Genomic DNA, 13,304 nt, shown 5'->3' with positions numbered 1-13,304 from the left:
TCGCTTAATTTGTCTGTCCCTCTCCTCTTGGCCCCACTCTAGCCCCTTCAAGTAAGCATTTTCTGGTGTTTATTTTGTTGAACTTCAACATTTCCTTTCTAAGAAATTAGAGTATTTAAGCTGTCCCTTGAATGGACATTACATACTTGCATATCACTTCAGGTATTTACGTATCTGTTTATAAATGAATTCTGTCTTCCACATAGTAGGGAAGAGATGCCATCTTTGTCTCTCTGGGCTTAACTTACTTCACTTAACATACCTATGTTTTGTGGGTGAGTGCTCTGAGTTAAGTGCTCATATAAAATGGAGCTCATTATTTCTAATAAGCTATCCATAGGTAACACTACCAGATGTTCATTGAACAAATTTGCTATGAAACCAGTAGGTGAAAAAGGAAAAGGAAAAGCTGGATTATGTCATACTGAGTGCCTAGAAATTCTGGTAAAATGGCAAAGGACTGGATCATACACAGCATCAAGATTTTATTTCACATAAAGAAGAAACAGTATGACTCATTGAGGGTATTTATTTATTTACTTGTTTTTCTTCTCAAGGCACTTAAAACTTCTTTGTTTCTCAAACTATAAATGAAAGGATTTAGCAGAGGGATTATTATTGTGTAAAATAAAGAAAATAGCTTTTCATTCTCATCAGCTGGTCCAGAACCAGGGCAAACATAAATGAGGAAGAGAGTGCCATAGAACAAACACACTGAGAGCAGGTGAGCACTGCAGGTGGAGAAGGCTTTGCTTCTGCCCTTCTCAGACTTCTTCTTCAAAATGGCAAAGAGGACATGGGCATAAGAGACCATGATTGTTAGAAAAGTGAAGGCTTGTATACAGGTGGAAAAAACTAAAAGCACTAGCATATTAACTGTAGAATCTGTGCAAGAAATCTTGAACAATTCTAAAATTTCACAGTAAAAATAATCTATGACATTGGATTTGCAGAAAGTTAATCTAACAAATAAACCTATGTGAATTGATAAATGCATAAGACCAACAAAGTAGGTAACAATGATCAGCTTGGCACAAAATCTGTTGGACATCAGCACTGGATAAAGCAAGGGATTGCATATAGCTACATAACGGTCATAGGCCATCACTACAAGGAGGAAGCATTCTGTGGTCGCACTGGAACCCATAAAATAGAATTGGGTGAAACACTCAACTAGGGATATAGTACGATTTTTAGATAAAAAGTCCATAAGCATCTTAGGGGTCACAGAGGAAGAAGTGCATGCATCAGCAAAAGCTAAACTGCTGAGGAATAAGTACATGGGGGTGTGAAGGTGGGGGTCCTTCCAGATGAGAGCAATCAGCCCGAGGTTGCCCACCATGGTGACGAGGTAGATGAGGAGGAACACCAGGAAGAGGGGCACCTGCAGCTCTGAATGGTCTGTGAGTCCTGTCAGCACAAACTCAGTCACCAGAGTCTGGTTTTCCTCAGCCATAGCTGACCAAGATTGTCACTAAAATAGAAAAAAATAGTAAGTCATAAAAGAACTCTGGGAAAAACAAACTCCCATTGGGGGATTCTTACCTTATATTGTGATTATGTTTTCTTTTTTCTCTTTTTGTATGAGTCCAGGACTTGAACTTGCTATCTGAAATTTTTGCTCATTGGTTGGTTCTCTACCACAAGCTATGTCTACAACTCCTAGTTTCAATATTTTATTCCTCTACTATCCTTTAAAATTTCTCCAAAATAATATAATTTAAATGATACATAAAGTAGCATGAAAATTCTTTTCAGTCTAAAATTTTTACAACTTCCTAAACTCTTCAAAAACATGTAAATTACATAATGTCCATTTCCCCAAGGGGGAAAAACACCTAAATAGTAAGGACAGTGAAGTACCATAACTGATTTCAAACTATAATTGAAAGACTTAACTAAAATGTTAGGTTACTGAATAAAAATAACCCAACGGGTTAAGGCAGATAAATAAAGAGCTCACTTAGAATGAGATGGGAAGATTGTGAATTCAGACCATGTCTCAAAAACAAAGAGCTCAGAAATAGTATCAAACATGTAATGAATGTGATATAAAAATAATAAAATACTTCAATACAAAAATATTAAAAGTAACATTAATTTAACAGACTCTTCTAACAATGTTATTTACACACATAGAAATAAAATTACTCCTATATCAGAACCTGATTATGTTTAAAATATTATATTGTAATCCATTCTAAAGTAAAGGAATTTAGTGAAGAACAACAATTACATAATATTAACACATAAAATAACTCTGAAGTCCGAGGCATATTATAAATTATGAAATATATTTTCTATTCATGTGAAACTTATTTCTCAAATATAAAAATTATGAGTAAAATAGTTACAAAAAAGAAAAATTAATAGTCAGTAAAATATGTAAACAATAAAATTTACACATGAACAAATTTACACATGAACAAGTTAGAATGACCAAGAACACACAAATTAAAGTGCCTACTGTTAAGATGAGAAAATTGAAGCTCCCATACATTACATGCAGAAATATTAATTTCCCATATTCTTTGACAACTTTTTTCCTAAAAAAGTTTTTATACATATCATCATCCTTTTGAAATTTTCTTTTATACATACTCAAGAAATAAAAATTAATTAAGAATATTTCTTTGTATTATTGTTTAAGGTGCCAAGGAGAAGAGGCATCCAAGAGTAAAATGATTGGCTAATTTACCAGATAATTATAATATCAAATAAAAATTGGCCATAAAAAAATCTATAGCAGCTGCATGGAAATAACCACAATATACAGTATCTGAGAAGAGAAAGTGTATAGAAATAAAACAACTATGATCTCATTAGTATAAAACAAACTGCGCAATTTCTGTTTATTTTTGCCAATCTTGAGGCTTGAACTCGGCCTGGGTGCTGTCCCTGAGCTCTTTCCTCAAGGCTAGCCCTCTACCACTTGAACCACAGCTCCACCTCTGACTTTTGAGTGGTCAATTGAAGATAAAATTCTCACAGATTTTCCTGTCTGCACTAGCTTTGAACCATGATCCTCATATGAGTATTAACCCTCTGAGTAGCTCGAGTTTACAGGCATGAGGTCATCATTGCCTTACTACACAGTGCATTTTTTAACCTCTTCTTTACATGGAGACAAATGTGAATAATACATGCTCAGTTATAGCACTAACTTTCCTGATATGACAGTAGAGGTATGTATGGGGAAAGTTGAAGTGAACTTGTAAGGGATAATTTAAGATAGGATATCCACAATTAACTTACCTTGTAATATGATCTTTGCACATGAAATGATGTGGTATATTTATATGTAAGAAGTTCTGTCAAAATATTCATAGAGTCACAGCAGAGGATTACAAGAGTCCAATAGCTATACCCTTATGAACACAAAAGATGTTGCTAAGTGAAATGAACTCCATGTTATGGAAATGACTGTTATATCACTGTTGTAATTACTTTCAACAAGTGATGATGTGAAATCGTAGCTTCTATTATTGATGACCCTCTTGTATCCCTTTCCTATGGTTGTACCGGCACTATCTCTGTATCTTATCTGAGTACATTGGAAACCGTTTATACTGGTATTAGAACTAGGAAACTGAAAGGGAATACCAAAATCAAGAGGCACAGGGTAAAAAGACAAACAACTACAAAAGCAATACTTGCAAAACTGTTTAGTGTAAATCAACTGAACAACTCATGGGGGGAAAGGGAGAGGGGGAGGAGGAGGGAGGAATGAGGGAGGAGGTAACAAACAGTATAAGAAATGTATCCAATGCCTAATGTATGAAACTGTAACCTCTCTGTACATCAGTTTGGCAATAAAAATTTAAAAAATATATTCATAGAAAGAGATGTATAAAAGAATGATCAACAAGTTAATGGTGGAGAAAAGAGACAAGAACATTGAAATCATATTGCTTCCCTCTGAAGGAAATATTTGATACTGAAAATTTGTATGAGTAAAAATAAGTTACATTCAGAAATAACCTTTAGGAGAAATAGTATTTTCTTTGAGGACTAATTAGTGAAAATAAATTGTGAGCGGAGAGTAAACTTCCTTTTCTTACAATTCCAGAATAATCTGTAATTGTTCATGCTAAGGTGTCAAACTGAGATTTTTCTCAGATATATTTGTTTACAATTTCAGTAAGATTCTTCCCATTTTTTCTGTTTAATTTATTTATGTCCCTAGTCAAAATACAGCATTTAGTTATGGCTACCTAAGTAAGATGATTTTAAATAATCTCTGAAAGAACTCAAAAAATACTTTGTGGAAAATATTTTTGAAATAAAGATACATGAAAGAAGGCAAACTATTTTATTACCATAAATGAAAAACACTTTTATTGTGAGTAAAGACTAATCATCTAGGGAGAAAAATGAGGGAAGAGGTAACAAGTTTGATTAGAAATGTACTCACTGCCTTACACATGATACTGTAACCCCTCTGTACATCACTTTGACAATAAGTTAATTAATTAATTTTTTAAAAACAAAAAAGATTAATCATCTAATCTTAAAATATGAATAAAAATTACTTCCTAAGAAATACAGATCAACATAAACAAAATGAATTCTCATTGCACGTACAGAAAATAAATGAAGAATGAAGTTTAGAATGTTTACTTTTTTCTTTTTTTTAGTAATTACTTATTTATTGTCAAAGTGATGTACAGAAGGGTTATAGTTTCATACGTAAGGCAGTGGGTACATTTTTTGTACAATTTGTTACCTCTTCCTTCATTTCCCTCTCCTCCTCTCCCCGTTCCCCTCTCCCCCCATGAGTTGTTCAGTTGGTTTACACCAAATGATTTTGTAAGTATTGCTTTTGTAGTCGTTTGTCTTTTTATCCTTTGTCCCTATTTTGATATTCCCTTTCCTTTCCCTAGTTCTAATACCAGTATATATAGTATCCAGGATACTCAGATGAGATACAGTGATAGTGCAAGGACAACCACAGGAAGGGGATACAAAAGGATCATCAACAAAAAAAAGCTACGGTTTCACATTGCATGTTGAAAGTAATTACAACAGTGATATAACACTTATTTCTATAATGTGGAGTTCATATCACTTAGCATCATCTTATGTGTTCAAAAGGGCATAGCTATTGGGCTCTTGTGATCCTCTGGCTGTGACTAGCCTAAGCCTGTACTAATTATTCCATATCATAGAGAACTCTTGTGTATACAGGTCAAAAAATTAAATGAAAAAAATCTAACCAATAAACTACTTGAATTAATTTACCCAAGATTCTTTATACCTTCAAATGACCAAATTATTTATCGTCATAATATGAGATCATGCAAAGACTAATTTAGCATTAATTCAAAATGACATAGAGAGATTATTGGAATATCTTTCTCTGTCTTTAGCTCAAAGTCCTATGATTCAGTGAATTTAATAATTTTTTCCACTTAACCACATACCTTAAGACAGAATTTCTAATTCCACAAAAATTATAAAATAATTTAATCAGAATATTTTATGTCTCAATTAAGAGAATAGTCACATTTTAAAATAATCTCTGAATATATATTGTCCTTATTAATATACTCCAGTGTCATTTCTTTTTGTTAATCTCTGAATTAGCAGACATTTTTCAAACAATTTGGTTACTGTTACCTTAAATCCTAAAGAAGAAGACACATATTCAGGTGGGCATTAATTTCCAGTTGCCCAGATATTGGAAAATAATTGTTAAAGATACCTTGTATAACAATTTAATTTCTTATTTATACATTGACCCTTACACATACATAGCAAAGGCATATTAACAATCATGAAAAGCTTCATACTCTCATACAATGCCTAAAAACTACTGGAAACTAGAAATATGCTCATTTTCTGGAAATTACATAAATGGCATAGAAATAAGTATAGTAATAAGTTTAGGTGTTGAATATATTATTTGTATACCAATTTTGCCCAAACTCCAAGCTTAAGGAAGCAGCATTTCTCTTGTTACAAACCAGTTCTTCAAAGCATTCTGAAATTTTTATCTTAATTTTCCAGGGGATTCCCAGTAGGAGCCAATGTTGTTCTACTGGGCATTGTGAGCCAATCATTAAATCATCTCTACTACAAGATGACTGAAAATAAAACTTGCATCCTCAGGGTTCCCAGGGACTTGTTTACAAACTATCGCTAGATACAGTTTAGATTATTTATTTCTCTAATGATGCCATGAGCATGTTAGCTAATCAAATTGATTTTCATTAGGAAATCACAGAGTTACCTTACAAACAATATACACAAATCAGATATTACAGTCTTTCCCTATTCTACCACTCTCTCTTTATAACTATATTTTTAACCAGGTCTATAATCCTAGCTACTCAGGAAACAGAACTGGAAGATGACAGCCCAATGCCAGCCAAGGCAGAAAAGTCTACAGGACTTGTCCACCAATGACTTGTGCAGCACGCATTATCACAATAGCCAAGCTGAGGAATCAACATTGAAGCCCTTCAACTTGTGAATGATAAAAATGTGATATCACACACATATTTATATATAAGTAAATATATTACATGTTTGTATATGTGGGCTAGTGTTAAAGAGGATGAGGAGGAGGGTGTAAAGAAAAGAATGGGATGAGGGAGTATATTAAAAAGCAATGTGTGTGTGTATGAAGATAACATAAGAATTCATGGTTACCTATTTTGGAAAAAGTTATGGAAAAAGAACATAGAATGAAATTCTCTATTTGGTAAATCATGGTGCATATTAATACCATTTTTTCTTAAAACAATGAAGGTAGACAAAGAACAGACAGTATCAATGGACTTGTTTTTACTAAATATTTATTCTTAACTGCACAGCATTCTCTGCCAGAAAGAATGAAAAAGAAGTCTTTTGCAGGAAAAACAGACGTTATGAAAAATAAACTGGTTTCAGAAATGCAAACACCATATGTTTTTTCTCCTATGTGGAATCTAGACAAAAATGCATGTGTTAGATATACACATACATATAAATACACTTATATACACATATATACATACAAATATACATGTATGTATAACATGATTGTGATTGTTAGAAAGGTACAAACAAAAAGGAGTGACCAAATATAGAGAGAGAAAAAAAGCACGTAGTGTAATTCTTTATTCTTAAGATCATACTGCAAAGAAGTATTGGTCTTTCCTGAGATAATAAAGGGTATCAAGGACAGACAAAAGTTACTACATAGTAACTATTGTAGTATACTATACCCTATATTGTATACTACATTGTAGTATAGTATACCCTCGTGGGGCTAGAACTCTGGGCCTGGGCACTGTCTCTGAGCTCCTCAACTCAAGCTTTGTGCTCTAACACTTCGAGCAACAGCACCACTTCTGGTTTTCTGGTGGTTAATTGGAGGTAAGAGTCTCATGGGCTTTCCTGCTGGGCTGGCTTTGAACCAGGATCCTCATATCTCAGGCTCCTGAATAGCTAGGATTACATGTGTGAGCCACTAGAGCCTCGCTGATATATCTTGATCATTATCACCTCTTAAACACTCTTACCCATCACTCCCCCACCACTCTTGCTCTCACTTTTTTTAATTTTGTAGGATACACATTGGATCTCATGGCCAAGTTTAAGGAATGCGCAGTCTTTGCAACTGGTATGACTGAGGTGAACTGCAGATCGTAACCCCTATGGAGATTCTGCATCCTCAGGGAGTGGACTGTTGGGATCAGAGCCCACACAGCTGGGCATACAAGGCTGACTCCTGAGGAGGAACAGGATTCTAAGGAGACTGAATCACTAACCCACTGCGCCTGAGGTCTTCTGTTCCATCTTACAGGAAACAACAACAAACCTTTACTTCAAATAACAAGAAATAGATAATCGTGAGGCTATATATGCTAATGTCATGAGACCAAAGCATATTCACTTTGACCGCGGCATGACAGAAAACTTAACACAGTTTTCATAAGAAAAAAGTCATCACTATGTCATTAATTATGAATTGACCAAACATATATTCTCTTTTAGTAAAGGTGTAAAATTCTAAGAAGTAGTATATTCAACTGGTATCTATGTATCAAGAATAAATTTTCCATAATATTACTTAATAAACTAAAATGTAGTTTCATAACAGCTCACTATACTTCTACGTGTTTTCTAATTAAGTTTTGTAAAAATATGTTGAACTACTAATGTACACAACTACTAAATTTTAATAAAACTTAATGAAAGTGCTGTTATACTTCAAAATACTATTAATTTTCATAGAAATATATGTGCTAAGTATTAGGACAGCATTTTGAAATATTATTGTATTTTCAGAAGGGGATTTTTGTTTACACATAGGGACTAAAAGTACAGTTGAAAAATACTCAGGTATTAGTTAAATAAGTGATTAAATATTTATTAGATAAATATTTATTTATTAAGTATTTATAAATATATTCAATATATACTTAGTATATTATAGATATTTATAAGTATATTTATTCAATATTTATTAAATAAATATATTTAAGGAATGTACTCCTGTATTGATTTTTCCTCCGAAGGAATTTACACTTGAAGTGCTATAAACTATGTCACTAAACAACAAATTTACTACTCTAATTTCATTATTTCAGTTCCATTTCATAATTTCATAAATTCATATAACAAATATGGGCGATCTATCTTCAATGTGTTTTTGTAACTATTTTGATGAATATAATAAATTATCCCAAAGACAACTACAATTATAACAAATTTACAGCTCAAATAACAACATATAAACTCTCTTTCAATTCAGGCACTCTTGCTCAAAAAAGAAAAAGAAAATAGATGATCTGTGATTTGTTGAAGTAATTAGTGACTTTTGCCAGGGAATTTCTTTCGTTTTGCTGATTTGGTTTTGAGACAGTCTTGCTATGCAACCCAGGCTGGATGCCAGTTCTTAATCCTGCCCCAACCTGCTGAGTGCTGGGATTGCAGGCTCTAACTGTTAAATTAGTGAGAAGGCAGACGCAAGGGAATGGGGGTTCTACAACTCAAGAACAGCAAGTTAAAAAAAATATGCAAAAACCAGCCTGAGAAAGAGAGTATAAACTCTGCTGTATGTGTAAAATAAAAGACTAATTGTTAAAAATACATCATAATAGAAAGAAAATGGAAATTTGAAAGGTTCTTGAACATTATTTCATTAATTTACTGAGTGCACTTAAAACCTCTTTGTTTCTTAGACTGTAAATAAAGGGATTCAGCAAAGGGATTATGATAGTGTAGAACAGTGAGTACATTTTATCCTGGTATTTATCTGGGCCAGTCCCAGGGCGCACGTACATGAAGAAGAGAGTGCCAAACAACAAAGTCACAGAGAGCAGGTGGGCACTGCACGTAGAGAAAGCTTTGCTTCTGCCATTCTCAGATCTCTTTTTCAGGATGGCAAAAAGGACACGTGTATAAGAGATAATGATACTAAAGAAAGAAATTTCTTGTATGACAGTGGCAAATACAAAAATTACTAATGCATTAATAGATGGATCAGTGCAAGAAATTGTAAACAGTGGCAAGATTTCACAATAGAAATGGTCTATTACATTGGACTTGCAGAAAGTTAGTCTGAATAATAATCCAACATGAATCAAAGGGTGCAGGAAGCCAATGACATAAGATACGCTGATCATCCAGGTGCAGCGTCTGTTGGACATCACCACTAGGTAGAGCAAAGGATTACAGATGGCCACATACCGGTCATAGGCCATCATCATCAGGAGTAGAACCTCTGAGGTTGCACTATAACAAAAAAAGTAATATTGGGAGAAACACTCCAACATGGATATCATGTGATTCCTTGTTAAAAGGTTCATAAGCATTTTGGGGGTCACAGAAGAACTGGTGCATGCATCTGCAAAGGCCAGACTCCCAAGGAAATAGTACATGGGGGTGTGAAGATGGGGGTCCTTCCAGATGAGCAACGTCAACCCTAGGTTGCCCACCATGGTGATGACATAAATGAAGAAGAACACCAGGAACAAAGGGACTCGCAGCTCTGGACGGTCAGTTACTCCTTTCAGAAAAAACTCAGTCACCAGTGTCTGGTTTGCCTCCATGATGTCCCCTCAGACTGTTCACTGCAATGAGAGAAGGGTCAGAGAAAATCACAGCTGTCATGCAAAGACTAATGGGACTGTACTGGCACACTCATATTTCATATTCTCATTAATCTAAAGACAGGAAGCTTTCATTTTTTTCGTTGATAAACAAACTAAAACATGGAGATTTTGTACATAATTTTAGGACAAAATAATTTTGTAGTATGTAATTAGGTGAAAGATTAATGAAGTAAATACTTCTAGATATCAATTTACCTGGTTTATAATTTTGAAGGCAATATGAATGAAATTTACAACTATAGAAATATTTTACAAGTAAATAAACTATTTTAAAACAGACTCAAAACTCATCAAACAAGACCATCTTAATAGTCTTTTGGTCTAATTTATCAAGAACTTGGTCATATCTATTATCCTACACCAACTTGTATGTATACTTACTTTTATCAATACATGTAATTCTTTCATGTTAATACATTCGTAAGTCAAGTAATGAGAAGTGACTTAAAACTTTGTTTTTTTCTTCTATTCCTCAATATTCTAGCTTTCTGAACTCATGAAAACACACATTCTTTGAATACCTTCTTGAATTTTTCTTGGTAAACTGTACAAAAACAATATTGTCCTTTTAAATGTCATTACTTTATAATTTCTGTCTAATAAAAACAATACTCCATTTGTAGCTTAGTCACAAAGAACTGTAGATAAAAATAAATAATACAGGCATGATGTAAAAGGAAACACATCCACGTACACATTCATGTATCCTAATGATGTGCACATTAAAGTTAAGCTGACAGATCATCATTAAATGCCAATTTTAAAAATTATGTTAAATGACTATACCTTATAACATTACATTTCTGCATATTTTCAAAGAGATAGGAATAAGTTTTTGTTGTTGGCTTTAAATATAACTGAGATTGAGAAGGAAGGTAGAAAGTAGACTCAAGCTAAACATTTACCCATAAGTTCAATAAGCCTGGACAATCAGAGAGAAGAATAAATCCTGTGGAAATCCAGGTATATACAAACCATCACCCCAGTGCAACGATCACAGAATGTTCCATCCACATCAATGACTTGATTATCTAAACTAGGAAGTACCCAAGTAGAAACACCAGCACTAAGAGTGTAAGCATTAAATGAAATATTTTTCAGTCATTGCTTTGTTCTTGATGTTGTAATAGTATCTGAGTTTGACTCAGGTCTTTGTGGTGAAGGGGTAAGACTTACACTCACAACATCCAGGTTCATGTGACAAGACCATACCGTGTATGTATGACAGCAACACATCTTCTCACTTCTGTAACATTCATCAGTGTTTCTAGAATTAGTAAAAATTTTACATCAAAGACTATGAAGGCCAGACAATAAGTCTCTGAAGATGTCTCCCCAAAGAGCAACATGGGTAATTTATAAAGATTTAATGAAAATATACCTGTGAAAGAATAATCTTGGTACACTACATGAAATTAAATTGGAATATATTAGAGAAAATAAAACCTAGTTTGTTCCTCCTTACTGGAGAATCTATCCTGTAGAAAAGAGATTTTCCTCTTTATTTGCAATACAGACACAAAGGTAAAAAATGGACTTCTTGGTTTTAAAATACACTAAAGGAGAGCTGGCAAAGCTTGTAGCCACCATTGTATGAGTGTGCCACAGTCAAGTCTCCAGAAAATGTTAACTCAGTTTTATTTCGTAGATACAAAGAAGGCAATGATGAAACTGTTCTGCAATTTTGGTGAACTCTATCATTTCGTGTATTTCCAGGAACACTGTCTAAAGCATGAAGCAGATTAGGAGGCACCGACTTGTCTGAGGTACCATAGATCTGCAGTGATTGGGAAAATCTTCATACATGTGGAACATTGCCAAAAGAAAATAATTCAGGGCTACTAGGTGATTGTGTATAGAAAGCAGAGTAATTAACTTTGTTGAGTCTCATGGATATGTGGTTTTCCAGGCTGCATTACTACCAATTGCCCATGAGATTAACATCCTTCACTGCTTTTAATAAGTAGTGTGAAATAGAGAGTGATTACAGAGTCTACTAAACAATCATATGACCTAGTTCAAAAATTGGTTTTACAAAGCTGTAGCTTGTATCTGTAAAAATTAACAGAAATTGGACAACATATTTTATTTAGCATTCCTCGTTCTTGACTACATTCTATTCCCTTTGGTCACAAATGGCCAAATCCTGGTAATAAAATGATTTAACTTCACAATACACAATGGTCATACATTAAAATTCCTCATTCTCACCTAATTCCTATGTTTGGGATTGTATGTCATAGATTTAAGTCTTCATAGAGACTACCAAAGGAAGGTACTAGCAACAATCACTCTTACCATTTCCATTTTCTTTCAAAGCAGTTTGGTGGAAAGGTATTTATTTCTCCCCATCTTAAACCCTGTATGTGAAGTGAATATTGGAACTCCCTCAATGCTGCATGAGACTCCCTGTAGGGCAAAGCCAGTCTACTGGGCATTCTGGACTAGCAAGCCAAGAATTAATGACAAGCCTATGGCAATTATTATCTTTACATCTACTTTCTTTATCTTGAAAACAAATACCTTATAGATTAATTATAAGAAAAGTGCAAAATTACATTACTTAGTTTCTTTAGATGCTTCAGATAATAATGACTAGCCATCTAAGTTTGATTCTGTGAAATAAAGAATACACTATTTCATAAGAAAAAACAATTTATGAATATAAGTTACATAAATGTGCATATTACATCTGTATGACAATTCCTGAATATTCCCATAGCTTCTCATTACATTAAACCCAGATGTTCAAATATAGAATGTTATTTAAAATGCACCCTTATAGATAAGATATTTTGTTAATTTTTGTGAACCTTTGATATGTACAATATAAAATAAATATCATGTGGTTTATTCCATTCAAATAACTAGAAAATACTCTCATTCTTTATTTAGTTATAAATGAAATTATTTTTGTCTATTTATTTGTTCATCTCAGTGCTGAGGGATAAGTGAATTCCTAGTATAGGTCAAATAAGAGGTCTAACACAGGACCCCAGCATTTTTGCTTTTTGTCCTTTCTTTCCTTTCCTTCTTTTTATTTCTTCCTTTCTTTCTTTCCTTTCTTCCCTTTCTTCCTTCCTTCCCTCCCTTCTTCCTTCTTTCCTTCCTTCCTTTCTTCCTTCTTTATCACACAGGATCCCCTCTGAAACTTTGTAAGGAATGGCCTCAAACTTGTGGTGTCCTTTCTCTTGCCTC

General features: G+C 33.7%; 2 protein-coding genes across 2 annotated transcripts; both read right to left on the bottom strand.

Moving 5' to 3' along the window:
- Positions 1–532: 532 nt before the first annotated feature.
- Positions 533–1,456, bottom strand: LOC125351255 (olfactory receptor 5AC1-like). Its single transcript, XM_048345960.1, has one exon. The coding sequence runs from the start codon at positions 1,454–1,456 to the stop codon at positions 533–535; it is 924 nt and encodes a 307-aa protein (XP_048201917.1).
- A 7,669-nt stretch (positions 1,457–9,125) lies between these two features.
- LOC125351254 (olfactory receptor 5AC1-like) lies at positions 9,126–10,043 on the bottom strand. Its single transcript, XM_048345959.1, has one exon. The coding sequence runs from the start codon at positions 10,041–10,043 to the stop codon at positions 9,126–9,128; it is 918 nt and encodes a 305-aa protein (XP_048201916.1).
- Between the last annotated feature and the right edge of the window lie 3,261 nt (positions 10,044–13,304).

Source organism: Perognathus longimembris, chromosome 5 (assembly GCF_023159225.1).
Source record: "Perognathus longimembris pacificus isolate PPM17 chromosome 5, ASM2315922v1, whole genome shotgun sequence".
Taxonomy (NCBI): Eukaryota; Metazoa; Chordata; class Mammalia; order Rodentia; family Heteromyidae; genus Perognathus; species Perognathus longimembris.
Note: the sequence above shows the minus strand (reverse complement) of the source record. Positions and strands in the feature narration are given on the sequence as shown.